This window comes from Galleria mellonella, unplaced genomic scaffold (genome assembly GCF_026898425.1).
Source record: "Galleria mellonella isolate WM207_F2 unplaced genomic scaffold, CSIRO_AGI_GalMel_v1 utg332, whole genome shotgun sequence".
Lineage (NCBI taxonomy): Eukaryota > Metazoa > Arthropoda > Insecta > Lepidoptera > Pyralidae > Galleria > Galleria mellonella.
This window is the reverse complement of record NW_026442080.1, coordinates 1,096,662-1,113,812: the sequence shown is the minus strand read 5'-3', so window position 1 is coordinate 1,113,812 and position 17,151 is coordinate 1,096,662. Positions and strand designations below refer to the sequence as shown.

At 33.4% G+C, this 17,151-nt stretch overlaps 1 protein-coding gene across 1 annotated transcript in view; it reads right to left on the bottom strand.

The window, feature by feature from the left end:
- The window catches only part of LOC128201088 (UDP-glucuronosyltransferase 2A3-like), a 35,718-nt gene extending 18,567 nt beyond the window's left edge, over nucleotides 1–17,151 (bottom strand). Inside the window, exon 1 of the mRNA XM_052896766.1 lies at nucleotides 17,013–17,151. Within this exon, the coding sequence (XP_052752726.1) occupies nucleotides 17,013–17,151 (139 nt within the window). The remainder of the gene's footprint in view (nucleotides 1–17,012) is intronic.

Genomic DNA, 17,151 nt, shown 5'->3' with positions numbered 1-17,151 from the left:
TGTGGGTTGAAATAGGACAAAAAATTTTGATCCTTTCATACTAATACGGTCTATTCAGCTTCCAAATTAGTTATTAAAGGATTGAAAGTCGTTTTTTGGCCCATATTTATAGGAACATGAAACGGGTAATATAGTTTTTATATATGCGTAGTTATAACTAGTGTTTTTACCTTTATAAGCCTGAGTTTCAGAAGTCGGAAAACTAATGAAATAAACCACTTATAGACGAAATATTGAGTTGAAACATACTAGATTTTCAATTTGATGATACAAATTAATCTCCGTCCAATTCGTTTAGAGGTAAAACACGTGTCGCAAAAGGTGCGTGAACAAAATGGCAGTCGGAGATTGACGGCTAATATGGAAGGTTGTGAGACTTCTTGTGGTAATAGTAGTGGTCAATCTTCGAGTGTTGGCAGTCATACACATACTATTGGTAACGAAATTGAACAAAGTAATTCTAATGAAATAACCGCAAGATAACATCTAGTTCAGTAAAATAAATACAATAATTGTCTTCTCTTACATAGCAAAATATTACTTTAGTGTCTGTGTTAATTTGTCATAGACCAAAAATTTTGTGTTTAAATATTTTACTTCAAACAGCGCAATAGGAATAAGCTTAAAAATTTAATTAGAAGCATATAAATATCCACGGACCTATTTTAATTAATTCAAATCTTCTTTCCAGAGGTCAAATAGGTATCCACGCATCCCATATCAAATAATTAGAACCTTTATACATTGCGGCCGACCGCCAGAGGGTAAAGCCCTTTTTATCTTCATAAATGAATAACCAGCAAGTGACAACCCTAACGGTATCTGAAACCACATCAAGGAAAGTATTGCGCACATATTCACACTTTACAGAATAATGGCTATACTAGCGACTTTATACTTCCACAAGAAGTCGACTACTTATATTTGCTATGTATCTTCATCAGTAGGTTCATCTTGCCATTGATTATGGGCACACGCCGTATCAGTTCAAAAATCAAAAATCCACTCAAACTTCTTCCAAAATTTCCAGTCACCAACACGCTTGCTCACCGTTCTGACTTATGAACATAAACCCAATGAAACCAATAATGTGTAATTCCCAATGCGAAAAGTGGAAGGCCAAATATGTTGGAAGGTATTGGGGAAGTCCTATATCTAGCAGTAGATATAGGAGGGAGACTTTGTACAAAAGTCAATTGCTTGGGTGCCTCTATCCCATTCATGTTTCAACCGTGAAGCAGTTGTGTTTACATGGCTATGTTTCGGTTTGAAGGGTGAGATATAGCGTGAATTTACTGGATACAGAGGAATAACATCTGAGTTCTTAGGAATGGCAACGCATGAGGGGTATCATGGGCGAAACAATATACTCTGTTATGTCCATGGTACTGCTCATGTCTATAGGCGACGGTTACCACTTTCCATCAGGTGGGCAGTCAGCTTGTTTGCCATTCTAAGCTGTATAAAAAAAAAGATAGCTAAAATGATGATAATGTTTCCTCTTACTGATCTTACTAATGTAATAATGTAACTAGACGATCTCTGTACATAGAAGATATTTAAAAAAAGTGATACGAACCAAAGCTAAAACAATCATTTTTAGAATTTTTGTTTCTTTGTTTATCTGTCTTATTTAGTTTCTTGCATCAAACTGGATAGGGTTTTCATAGTTGTGTTTCTGAAGATTGATCTAAACTAAGTCTATGTTTTATCTCGATATAATTTCTAAAAATAATTACCTGTTTCCAAGTTTCCTCCAAAAACTTTCCAACGAAATCTATTTGTAAAATAAAAAAATCTATTTGATGTCACAGCGAGTTAAAAAGTTCTAAGTATGATGATGTATGATGAATACATGGGCAATATGAGCTAAATTTCTAATACTTATATTTAATTACTATAAATTTAGTTTCTGATGGTTCATAAAACAGTAATTTCACGAAACTATCAAATTAAAATATTAAGAGATAGCTTTAATATACTGACGCTTCAAAATCAACTACACTAATTGTTAAATTGCTCAAAAATTTATTTAGTAATTAATTAGTCTTTAATCTGTAGCCTCGTGTTGGCCCAGCATAGAATAGCCCACCCCTTCCTTTCGCGTGAGTGCCATAGGAGTTAACTAAGGGAAGGCGGGGGATGGGCAGCAGCATCTCTTAAGACATCTCCAAAGCCTAACTGAAGCTGCCAAACCGCCTGCCAAGCATTGCAACTACTGGCAAAACCCCTAAAAAAAGCTGATATGATGATGATGATAGTCTTTAATTACTTAGAATCTAAATGTAATGTCTTGATATAAATTAAAAGTAGAAAAAATAGTGTTTGAAGTTATAGATTTAGAGAAATAATACCTCAGAATCGACCCCAATATTAAATTACTATCTGAACTTGCGTACAGCACACGACGCAGAACTTAATAGGAACCTTCCGAATGTGAAGATCCCATTGAGTTTTATTATCAAGGGTGATTCTAAGAAAGACAGTAAAATCCATTAAATCAAGTGGATCGTTATACAGTTTTATAATAGCATTGGAATTGGGATTTTTACCAAGAGAGAAATTTACATATTTCTTTTTCTTAGCATTCAATATTATTAGATGTATATCGAAGCAAGAAATTCTGGAGAGAGACTTTTTTATACTAATTTGGTAGCACGCGTTTAGTCCGTCTGATGATGAACCATTACGTAGGCGTCAAGCCTGTACCACCAGAGATATCACGCGTATTTTGTTGATCATTAAAAAACCTTTTTAAGAACCCCATGTTGTAGTCTCTAGGGAAAACTGTACAAAACTTGTCTGCATTCTCTGTGCCACTAATGTTTTTGCCGTGTAGTAGTAGCTACTATGCTTACATAGCTAATGCTCGCATTTCAGTGACAGTATCCACTTTCCCTCAAGTGAATTAACAAGCTGTTAAGCTACCAAGCTCATTAGCTAATCTAAGTATCATAAAAAAAATATTGATTATATGTTTCAATTTTTACTTATTCCAGCTTAGAGAAGTATTTCTGTAATAATTTTAATGATACTTTGTTCAACATTCCCGTGTGATCCCAGCATATAATAGGCCATCCCTTCCTTTCACGTGGGTGTCGTAAGAAGTGACTAAGGGAACTTAATGGTCAAAGGATGGGCATCAGCACCTCCCTTAGATCATCACCAAAACCTAATTGCGATTGCCAATCTGCTTGCCAAGCGTACCAACTACTAGCAAACCCCCTTTTTTGGGGAGGTCTATGTTCAACAATGGACAGTAGACGGTTATGATGGTGATGAACATTTCTTCAACAAGTTCTATCTATTAAAATAGGATATATAAACTAAATAAGTAAGTAAGTTTACCAGAGGGAGACTTTATACAAAAATAGATTGCTTAGGTACCTCTGTCCCATTTGTGTTCCAACCGGAAAGCAGTTGTATTTGCATGACTGTGTTTCAGTTTGAAGGGTGGGATATGGCGTGAATTTACTGGGTACGGAGGAATAACACCTGAGTCCTCAGGAATGGCAACGCATTGGGGGTATCATGGGCAAAACAGTATACTCTGTTGTGTCCATGGTATTGCTCATATCTATAAGCGACGATTACCACTTTCCATCAGGTGGGCCGTCAGCTCGTTTGCCATTCTAAGTTGAATAAAAAAAAAGTAGAAAAATATAAATAAATTGGATAATATATCATTTCTTCAATGATGGTACTTATCCCATTGAATCTAGCTGTCGAAAAATAATAATTTTTACTCAATTATTAGGATTCCCAAATGCAGGATTCATCATACCATATCAGCTTTTAACTGTCCATTGTAAAACACAAGCCTCCCCCTAGGGGGGTTTTGCCAGTAGTTACCACGCTTGGCAGGCGGATTGGCAACCGCAGTTAGGCTTTACCGATGTTTTGAGTGGGACGCTGCTGCCTATCCCTCGCCCTCCCTTAGTCGCCCCTTACGATGCCCACGGAAAGGAAGGGATGGCCTATTCTATGCCGGGATCACACGGGACATGCATATGCACAATGCAGGATTATGCATTTAAAAAAATCTCATATAAATACATACGAGTACATACCTGTCATGTCTGTTTCCCATTATGGTCGACATAAACAATGGAATGCCAAATGCTTCGCTTTAAACAAGCGAAAGACCGTTTCCTCCGCATTCATCAATTTATCCATATATATTTCATTTGGTCCATCTTCAGCACACCCCTAATTTGGTCGACATACATCTGCTTAGGGCAGCCCCTACCGATATCTCCATTCATTCATGCTCGATAAATCTCTTTCGTAATTCTTCTTTCGTCCGTCCTTTCCAAATGGCGAAATCAAACGCATTTTTTCAATTTTATTATAAATATTTTATATGAATAAATGTATTTATACAATATATATAATTTTGTGATAACACGGTGTTAGAGTAATTTCCTATTTATGTATCCGATATTGTATCACTTGGCTAGACGAAAACTTTATTTTACGAGCGATAAACAACTTTATATGCTTGTAAATACGGTGTTTACGGCTTGCGCGGTGCTATGACTAAACTTTACTGATTTCACAAATTATAAACTTTGGCTCAAATTTGTAAAGTACAGTAAAACATTTTTATGCGGTTTCATTTTTGCAACGGAAAAATAAGATATTTACCACCCTGATTCGTGCTGATTTATTACACAGTGACTTTTGCTTCATAGAAGTACATCTTGCTGCAGTCTTTAATACTTTTATAGATAAACTAGCTGACTCGGCAAACGTTGTTTTACCATATACATTATTTTTAGAACTATACATGAAAATTTATTCTACTATAATTATTATATTCGATTATATAAAAATTGCGATTAAAAAATAGGGGTTGGTCGTAAAAGCGTAAAAATTTAAAATTATATTTATTTTTCAATGCTAAATCATAATAAAATAAAAATAAAAAACATTGTTAAAAAAAATATTTAGGGGTAAGTCACCCTTATCATTGAGGGATATGAAAAATAGATGTTGGCCGATTCTCAGAGCTACCCGATATGCATACAAAATTTCATAAAAATCGGTAAAGCCGTTTTGGAGGAGTTTGGTAACAAACACCGCGACACGAGAATTTTATAAATAAGATTTTATGTATTATTTATGTATGTATTTATTGTATGTATATATTTATTTATTGAATATATTATGTGTATATTTATATTCTACTATTCAATAATGCACCGCCTACGTATTTCTAGGTTTGCCCAATAGTTGACTGGTAGAGAACACCGTCCGGTATTAAGTCCGCCAAACGCACGTAGAATTTTACTGTGCATTAAAATTTAAATAAATAAATAATAAAAATCAAATAATCAAAATTTACTTAATTAAATACTTATAAAAAAAACAACAATATTATGTTCTGTTTCAATACAAATTAATTGAAATGTAAACAAATTAATAATTATTAGTTTGTTTACATTTTAAAATGTTTAATATGTTTAATTTTAATATGTTTACAAACTTATAATTATTAATTATAATTATTCCGACTATAACGATTTCGAATGTACAAATAAAAAATTTATTGCTTGATTGAATGGTTTGATATGTTACTATTATATCAATCGTTAACTGTCCACTGGTGAATATAGCCTCCCCCATAAGGTAAGATTTGCCAGTAGTTCCCACGCTTGGCAGGCAGGTTAGCAACCGCAATTTGGCTTTTGGTGATGTAGTCCTTTAGTCGCCTCTTACGACACCCACGAGGAAGGAAGAGGTGACCACACACGTACAGCTTTTTGATGACCGAATAGTTTGATGTATTACTAATTTCATTTAAAAGGTATTTTGCGGGTATTTTAACAAATTATGGTTACTTTCAATCGACGTCAAATAGAAGGAGTATAGAAATTATATTAAAATTGGATCCGTAGTTCAGTGGCAGCACAAATGGTTTTGCCGTAATTTAAGTCGGTTTTTGTTTGTAAAATAGTTTATATGCGGTGCAGTTATTTGTCCCATATAAATTATATTTAATAACATACAATTTAAATTTATCCGAACTAAATTAGACTCTGTTCAGCTCAAATTAGCGTCGAACATTAATATACAAAATACTATAGCCTCAACTTCTGGTATGAAGTTCAAAGCAATGAAACTTCAAGGTAACTAATATCAGATATCGGATATTTAGAAACTTTGATTTCAATTCGGGTGTTGTAATCGGAAACTTACTTCAGAGGTACATGATTTCAAATGCCACAAACTTACTACGCTATGCAGAATCCTTGAGAAATTTGAAAATTACCCAGAACTATATTCGGATTAATTTTCGAATTTCTCTAAACGGGAACTTTATACAATAGTAACCTACATAGGTATCTATGTATATCCCACTTATATTTTGCCGACAGTGGTACCCAAGCAAACGACTTTTGTACAAAGTCTCCCTCTGGTTCAAATATAAAGCAAAATAAGGCAGTACTATTAACAATAAATCGACAAGGTCTTTAGTACTTTACCGCAAAACACCACCAAAGAGTCATGAGTTACGTCCGTATCCGGATCTAAACCGGATATATGATTTATTTATTACATATTCTCGTAAGCGAAGTACTCAATCCTAAATTAGTTTTGCTCAATGGCATATAAAATGTCTTATTAATGGGATACCTAGAGAAAGTTTGAGGGACTACATACACATATCGAAATTGTCTAGAATCAAGTACGTTTTAGAGTATCGACACAACTGAGGATTTTTATTCTAATTTTTTTAGATCATTACAGTTATTTTCGTCAGGATCAATCAACACATCTTGGGGGGAAAGGGATTGTTAGTAATGGAGACTAAGAATCCCATTGCTAGCAATATACCTAACCAGGTCAACCTCCACGCGGTTCCCCCTGGAAACTATCATGGTTAATTCCCGATGAATTCATCATTATGGGCTAACTGGCCTGTTTTCATTTTCATCGATCACCCTTCACTGGTGCCCCGCCAGCGTATACCGTTAGCGCAAGCGGGGATACCATTCCATTTTCACCTACCAAAAAAAAATCAACACATGTTGGTTATGCAGACAAAATCACGGGTGAAAGCAAGTGTAATAGAGAAACAATTAACCTGTACGCATTCCACGCCCATATTTCCTCATAACACTCACAGATTGACTGAAAGATTTCCCCAAGGAAATGCGTCTTCAGTACAACCAAACATCATTTTCCTTTTATATTATTAATATGTTGGTGCTTCAAGTGCCTTAATAATATCCTTTTCATCCCCAAGATATCTCAAGATTCGAGTAAAGAGAAAGGCACAATGGAATAGTGGTAAAGAAGGAAAATTCATAACATAATATTATCCCGACCCACCTGGCCAAAGTGATAATAGTTGGCTATGTATATAATTATTATTAATGAATGAATGAGTATACTTTATTTGCATTATACAATATAGGAAATAAACAAGACAATTAATAAATATAACGATACAATTGTATAAGTACAGTGAGGCGGTCTTATTGCTGAGAGCAATCTTTTCAAGACAACCTTAGGGTAATGGACTAATTGTTGTACAAGTAGGTATGGTATAATTAAGAAAATTAACAGAATTAATATTATCAATGTGAATGTAGTATTTTTGTAAACATTTTTTTTTTATACAACTTAGAATGGCAAACAGGCTGACGGCCCACCTGATGGAAAGTGGTAACCGTTGCCTATAGACATGAGCAATACCATGGACATAACATATTATACTGTTTCGCCCATGATACCCCCCCCCCCCCCCCCCCATGCGTTGCCATTCCTGAGGACTCAGGTGTTATTCCTCTGTACCCAGTAAATTCACGCCATATCCCACCATTCAAACCGAAATACAGCCATGCAAACACAACTGCTTCACAGTTGAAACACGAATGGGACAGAGGCACCCAAGCAATCGACTTCTGTACAAAGTCTCCCTCTAATATCCTCAGAATGCTGTTACTGCTGCCACGCAGTCGGTGTAAAAGAGATGCGATCGGTTTGCGTCTGATAGGATAGAAGCCGTCTGTTGATAAAGACATCGAATAAAAAATTTACATAATTTTTAAAATAACAATAATAATCCGCTAACGCATACATAAATCCGGACAAATACCAGTATTATTATATATTTCCATAGCAAAATTTACATTTTATTTTATTTTATTAATTGGAAAAGCACTCAACACGGATAGCTGAGAGATACGAGCTGCAGTACTTGGTTGGCAATCATTGTAAAATGTACTCGAATACACAAAACATCCTACTGTGCAAGCGACGAGGGAAAGTCAAATTTATTTGTCGAAAGTCAATATTTATCTCGCTATACCGGGACCCCTCGTTCGCATTTACAAGACATTAGAAAGCGTAATGATATTACTGTTGAATTATTAATAATTTGACTTGATCAGCGTTTCAGTATTAATGCAGTTAAATCTGTTCTCAACTGCGCTAATTGCGTTGAAAGAAACCAAAGAAAATTAGAGTTGTCTCAAACACAAACAAATATATTTAAAGATAATCTGAAAGAAAGAAATCTGGCTCAAAGGATATCTCTGGTATTCTAACGCGGTAATGCCGCAAGTGTCATGAGGACCTTTGGGTCGGGTACGGATCACAAATATGACTATCTAATAATTAATTTTATTATTTTACATGTTATTATAAACATTATTCTATGTAAATTAATAGTCCATTGTAAAGGGATAGAATATAATATGTACATATATAGTAAATAAAAATTTGATATTATTGAAAGATAAAAATATTTGATTTATGAGGGTATCGAACCCGCGTTCAGAGAAAAAGAAGGCATTGTATTCAACTACTACTCCAACAGGGTAAAAATATGAAAACGTCACGCTCATGGGAAATTGCAAAAATTTGCTATGGGTAAGACTATGCAAGTAGATAGGGTTAACTAGCTGTTTTTACTTGTATTTTTTCTTATAAAGGTTACCTAAACTAATGTTTTAAAGAGAATAGATTTATTTTTCGTGTATTTGTATGTGTATTTGTTGAACAATTTCCAATAAGTATAGTGTAGCAGCAAAGGCGGTCTTATTGCTAAGCAATCTCTTCCAACCTTTGAGTAGAAATAATGTATTAATAAATAAGCAGGTGGCGCGTATTTGTATGATTATATTTCTGTATCATTTGGGATGGAAAAGGACACATTTTTAACATTATTTTACAATTTTTTATCCCTGTCAGTCATTAATCTCGGTCACAAACCAGTGAAAACTAGTCTAAACTAATCTATACTAGTATGGTGAGAGGAAATATTTGATTGTTTTGTTTTTTTTTTATAATGGATAAATCAGAAAAAACTACTCAACATTTATTTAAAAATATTTTCACTTATAGAAAGCTACATGATTAGCGAGTAACATACGCTATATATTATTTAATTTATATTATTTAATAAAACCTTGGCCACAAACTAATTTACTGGTAGAAAGCTACGTTAACACGTAAAACTAGCTTGTCCAAATTTTAATAGTTTTAATAATAATATAGCCCATGCTATATTTATTCCGTCTACCCGTGCGAAGCCGAGGCAAATGGCCAGTGTTTTATAAGTCGCTTAATAAAATCCTTAGGTACGTATCGTTACTGTAATCCACCGTATATAATACGTACATACAAGGTATTTCGAAATCTTATTACATTATTCGCCTGAGGGCTTCAGTTCTACTTTGTGATCACGCCTTGATAAATATACATAATAATTGGAACACAAATTGAATTCTGTCAACATAAATTCCACTATAACTAAAGTAAACATCGAATATAGTGAATGGTTAATTAGTACTAATAAACATACATAATTATCTATTACATGTAAATATGAATACACTGGGTCATTGGACTTGTCCTTTATAGTTAATTTTGAACTTATGCTTTTGAAGAATAGAAAGATAGATAGATAATTTATTTGCATTACTTACAGCATACAAATAACAATACAAACATACACATAATACCGACATACACAGTAAAAAGAGATAAAAGAATGAAAAACAAAAGAAAGCAACAAAAACAAAACAGAATATATAAAACAACAATTTACTTTAGAATAATTAACATTGTCATCATGATTTGATTTACATGTGACTAGATCAATCAATATTTCTAAATAATTAATCAATGTTCGCATTCTGAACATGTCTATTCAAATATATGATTATTTTTACTTGATTAAAAAATATATTTTATTTTAATCAAAATAGTAAGATTGATTAGGAAACAAAAAAAAAATATAACAAAATTTGTAACCCGTACTAATTTGACTACTACTATTAACGCGAAAGTAAGTTACGAAGTTGGATGAATATTTGTTAGTCTTTCACCCAAAAATTATTAAATAGATTAACACTAAATTTGCTACACAAATAGGTTATATACCAACTTAATATATACTGATATAAATATATGTTCGTTATATATATCAAAACGTATATAAAAAGGATAAAATCCTATACAGTATAGAGAAGAATAAGAGAAAACATATCTGGTCACACAGACGAAGTCGCAGGTAGAAACTAGCTAAAAATAAAGTAAGCTATCAAAGAACAAACTATTTTACCATCAATTTATCTATACATCTCTTCGATCTGCCATCATTTTGTAAGACCAACAAAAACCCGTCAATTTATTACAACAATCAACAAGGCAAAGAAAGAAAGCAATGTGCATCGTTGCCGACATTTCCCATGATTTTTCACGCTTGATAAATGTTTCCTTATTGTTCATTAGACAAAGACTTATTGTGTTGGGAACTGACATGGCGTGTGTAAGAATTTATATACCTATATATGACGACGAAATATATATAAAAATACAAACACAGTTGTTTCTGAACAGTAAAACTACGCGCGACTTCGTCTTCTGACCGGGTATATTCACTGACCGAGAGAAAGAGTAACCTCAAAAGTATATCTTTCCTTATTCTATATTGTCGTTTGATCCCGCCATAAAATAAATAACCCCTTCCTTTTTCGTAGGTGTCGTAATAGGCGACTAAACGATGGGCTAACTGATCTGCTTTCATCGTCACTTATCCCTCACTGGTGCCCCGCCAGCGTATACCGATTTTTGGACAGTTACGTTCCTTTTACAACAAAACGGTTCACTGCGGTTGCCAACTCACCTGCCAAACGTGGCAACTACTATTACCCCCCCCCCCCCCCCCCCCCCCCCATTATAGAGGAGGCCTATGTTTAATAATGGACGATTTATTTGCAACAATTTTAAATTTTTTTCACCGCATAATTAAATTTCTGTTTTGCCAAATGTTGACTGCTAGAGAACGCTATATAGTATTAAGTCCGCTTTTTGTACCAGACATTTTTTTATAATGTGATTAATAAAGAATAAATAAATAAAAACGTGTATACTAAATTTCACAGTGATTGGTTAAGCTGTTAAGGAGCTAAGAGTTAACAAATGAACTCCCTGTTATATTTGTATACTACTAACGCCCGCAGCTATATTGTGAATCAATATATAAAACATTGTGCTAAGTTAAGATATGACCTGTCCATGAACCAAATTTTATTCAAATCCGTTCAGGTGTTTTTGCCTGAAAGAGTAACAAACATCCATCTTCGTAAATGTTGTGCGTACGAAGTAGCGAGCAAAAGCTAGTTAATAAATATAATGCCTTAAATTATGTGGGTACTTGTATAGTGTGTCTATAAAAATACTTCACCAAAAACAGGTCAACGTTTTTTGCATGTGTGCGTCCATAGAGTTACCATAATATTTAATTATAACTCAGTACATGGGAGAAATTATATTTTATAGTTATTATTTAAAAAGTCTATAAAATTCTTACAATTATATTTGGAAATACAAGAAATACAGTGCATAATCATTTGTGATGATGTATGTACCTTTACTGATTACTTTGATATCTATCTGAAAACTAAAAACAAAAAATATGTTTTTAAAACGTAAAATATGACTGCCATTTTAATTCACACGTGTGTGTTAATGTATGAGTAATTACCATATTTGTATTATATCAGAAAAACAAATCCGAATAAAAATTGACCTAATCTGGAAAATTTTTAAACGAATTACTTACAAAACTAAAAAGAAAACTGCGTTTTGTTTTGAAAAAAAAATATGCCCCTTATTATCTGATTTAAGTTTTACCCATTTTTGATATTCAATGCTCTGTATATTGTATCAATAAACAATACAATTATTGATATATTAGACACGGAGCAATATTAGATTTAATATATTTAAATTTAGAATGCAAAATGGACATCGAAACGTTTACATTGTATTTAAAATATTTAATTTAGAATGTGGAATGGACATAGAGACGTTTACATTACATTTAAAATATTTGAATTTAGAATGCGGAATTGTGTGTTTTAAAATTAGTAAGTCGCGCGTTCCCCACTGAATGTATGTATGAAAATTATAAATTTTTAAATAGATAGTTTAACAATTCATATGTAAAGTACTTATAAAAGCATATTTTTAAACATTTTTACAAATTATATATTTATTCAACTGGAAGTATTCTAACTGGGAGCGAAAATTAATCTAAATGCAGTTATTACTCGATGAGTTAGGAGAGACATTTTATTTATATGTTTTTTTTTTATATTCTTGTCGATACTTTTTTTTCTTTTTTATTTATAGAGAAAAGTCAAACAAGAAACATCTAGCGATACAATCCCTACTAAGTTAATGCAACCTAATTTAGTTATTCATTTTCTAAATTGTCCTGAACGTACATAGAACTGTGTTCTTATTTGCATACTTAAAATACCCACAATTTGGCTTATCCTTACTAATATTATAAATTTGAAAGTGAATTTGTTTGTGTTAACACTAACGCATGCCTAGACAATGGCGGACCGAAATAAACGTAGTGGGTAGGCTGTGTAAATTATTACAGCGCAACAGTCACCATACTACCCTGGAAATTTTATATTAATCGCTCGGTCGAGACGCCCTCTATGTGACACTACACTTTACTACTATAAGACTGTCTTACTGTTATGCTGTAAATCTTATTATTATATATATATTTTAAAGTAAAACTATTAAATATATTAAAAACTATAACTGTACCAACCAAAAATTTATTAGGTACATAGCACCTTAACGGCTAAACCAATTACTATGAAAATTACTATATTGTACTATATGGGAAGTAGGACAACCCCCCGCTAGATGGAGGGACGACTTCAAATACATTACATTACATACTCATATCCACTGACTGGATATAGGTGGCTCAGGATCATTTCTTATAGCAGTTTATGGGACGGCCTATGTCCAGCAAGTATTATGGCTGAAATGATGATGATGATTATATGGGATAGAGAAGGTTATAGGCTACTTTTATCCTGGTCAGTGAACATACCCCGGTCACGCGGACGAAGTCCCAAGTAAAAGCTAGTTTCATATAAAACGTTCTCTGTGGATAAGGAATATATTACACTGACATATAATATTATAAATGGAAAAGTTCGCAAGAATTAAAAAAGGATAGATGATTATGAATATAAGAAAAAAAGAAAACATTTGTTGCCAACAACAAAAAGAGTTACATTAATTATATTATCGATAGAAAACAAACTTTACATTTGTTATTGGCAACATGGCTGCCACTCAGCATGTGGTGCAGCGAATTAATTGCTATAGCACTGATATTCTGTGGTGGCCATGCGTGACATCATGTTACTTTAGATATTTTTTATAGATGTTACAATTTCACGTAAAAACTAGTAGATGGATTTGAATAAAATTTGGTACACAAATAGGTTGTATCCAAACTTAGTACATAGGATACTTTATGTATTCATTCCCGCAAATCCCGGGCAAAATCACTGCAGCAGCTTCACCCGCGGGAATGAAGCCCAATAATTATTTAATACAGGATGGCCGCCACTCAGCATGTGCTGCAGCGAATTAATTGCTACAGCGCTGATATTCTGTGGTGGCTATGCGTGACATCATGTTACTTTAGATATTTTTTATAGATGTTACAATTTCACGTAAAAACTAGTAGATGGATTTGAATAAAATTTGGGACACAAATAGGTTGTATCCAAACTTAGTACATAGGATACTTTATGTATTACCAGAGAGAGACTTTATACAAAAGTCGATTGCTTGGGTACCTCTGTCCTATTCGTGTTTCAACCGTAAAGCAGTTGTGTTTGCATGGCTGTATTTCGGTTTGAAGGGTGGGATATGGCGTGAATTAATTGGGTACAGAGGAATAACACCTTAGTCCTCAAGAATAGCAAAGCATGGGGAGTATCATGGGCGAAACAGTATACTCTGTTATGTCGATGGTACTGCTCATGTCTATAGGCGACGGTTACCACTTTCCATCAGGTGGGCCGTCAGCTTGTTTGCCATTCTAAGTTGTATAGAAAAAAATTTATTCATTCCCGCAAATCCCAGGCAAAACCACTGCAGTGCAACAAGTATTTAATACAGGATAATATATATATATATATATATATATATATATATATATATATATATATATATATATATATATATATATATATATATATATATATATATATATATATATATATATATATATATATATATATATATCTTTTTTAATACTCATAAATACAATATCAACTGGAAATAAAGGTGAACTTATCTTTAACAGAGGTACTTTCCAGTCAACTTAACACTGAACATAGGAAGTCTCGAGAAAAGAGCATCAATAGCGCTAAAGAGTATTGAAAACTGGTATCTACTTACTATTCACATCTATAATAACATTATAAAGTGGAAAGGTTTGATTATTTATTTGTATGTAACCTAAATTATTGTAATTCTTTTACCATTTTAAGTTGGATAAAAAAAGTAACGTTGGCTATATATTATTACTTTTCCAAACTTCATTACGGATGGTGTAACTTCTAAAACGCACCATAATAGGCCTTGCTTTAGTTTGCCCAAAGCCAAGCAGATGAACTACAAATATCATAGTGATACAATCTGACGTCACAGGGGGCAAACGAACATGCGGCTCACCTTATGGTAAGTGACTACCGCCGCCCATGATAACTCACAACACCAACGGCATTGCAGGTGTGCTGACGGCTTTTTAAAAAGGAATATGCTCTTTTCTTGAAAGTTTTGATGTCGTATCGGTTCGGAAATATTGCTGCTGGAAGTTAAATTATTCGTTACATACAAATAAATAATCAAACCTTTCCACTTTATAATGTTATTATAGATGTGAATAGTAAGTAGATACCAGTTTTCAATACTCTTTAGCGCTATTGATGCTCACTCGAGACTTCCTATGTTCAGTGTTAAGTTGACTGGAAAGTACCTCTGTTAAAGATAAGTTCACCTTTATTTCCAGTTGATATTGTATTTATGAGTATTAAAAAGAATATATATATATATATATATATATATATATATATAATAGAGCGCTAAAGAGTATTGAAAACTGGTATCTACTTACTATTCACATCTATAATAACATTATAAAGTGGAAAGGTTTGATTATTTATTTGTATGTAACGAATAATTTAACTTCCAGCAGCAATATTTCCGAACCGATACGACATCAAAACTTTCAAGAAAAGAGCATATTCCTTTTTAAAAAGCCGTCAGCACACCTGCAATGCCGTTGGTGTTGTGAGTTATCATGGGCGGCGGTAGTCACTTACCATAAGGTGAGCCGCATGTTCGTTTGCCCCCTGTGTTGTAAAAAAAAAGACTGACTTCAAAAATTGTCTCACCTATATAAAGTTATATTCTTATAGAGTATAAATTATAAAGCTGTTAACCGTGTGTGTTCCGGCATAGAATGGGCCACCCCTTCCTTTCCCGTGGGTTTCGTAACTAAGGGCGGGACTAGAGAGCGAGAGATGGGCAGCATCGTCCCTCATAAAGCCTAACTGCGGTTGCCAATCTGCCTACCAAGCGTGGTAATTACTGGCATAACTCCCCTTACGGGGAAGGCTTATGTCCAACTGTGGACAGTTAAAAGCTGATATGATGATGATGATATACAATAATGAAGTCACATTTTTTCTATTGCTTTTCTCCATACGATTTCCGTTCTTACCTAATGGTTATCTGGTAGAGAATGTCATGTGGCATTTAGTTCGCTATTTGTATACAGTTTTATTGTGCAATAAAGAATAAATAAATGAAAATTATATCTACATTTAAAAACTAGCTTGACAAAATTTAAATACAAATTTTTTTTCATCTATAGAAAGCTTATCAGCAAGTGACGTGACATAGGGGGTATCTTGGGCGAAACAGTATACTATGTGCATGGTACTGCTCATGTCTATAGGCGACGATTACTACTTTGGTAACAGGTGGGCTGTCAGCTAAGTTGCATAAAAGACAATTCAAAGATCTTTACTATCACATATCACTTTCCATCAGGTGGGCCATTAGCTTGTTTGCCATTCTAAATTGCATAAAAAAATAATAATTTTACTTCACAATAAGCAATCACAAAATCCAACAAAATGTGACCTCATTTTGTAAAGACACACGGTGACTGTTTAAATTAATTCAAAATTAGCAATTTAATCACATTACCAAGTCTCAAAAAAAAATTAAATAATTTGGACTTATTTTTTTGGAAAACCTAAATTATTGTAATTCTTTTACCATTTTAAGTTGGATAAAAAAAGTAACGTTGGCTATATATTATTACTTTTCCAAACTTCATTACGGATGGTGTAACTTCTAAAACGCACCATAATAGGCCTTGCTTTAGTTTGCCCAAAGCCAAGCAGATGAACTACAAATATCATAGTGATACAATCTGACGTCATTTTTAATTGATCCATGAATACCTTCGTAACCAAAGTTTTAGCATCTTCATCTGTATTTTCTCGAATACCATGCAATAATAAAACCTTTCTTCTAGTTATTTCTTCTTCTTTCATGACGATCCAGACTTATCAGCTTAAGCTTCATTTGGTTTTTCAACATTGCAACTGATTTCCAAATAAGCTGCTTAAAATCATAGAACTCGCGTGTCAAAGTTTGGAAATTAGGTTGTGAGGGTTTGGATGTTTGCTGCTTCTGAATACTTCGCTCCATTTGCTCCATCCGCGAGTTAAAGAAGTCAACAATGGCCTCCATATTAGAACTCAATTTCGAATACAGATCCAT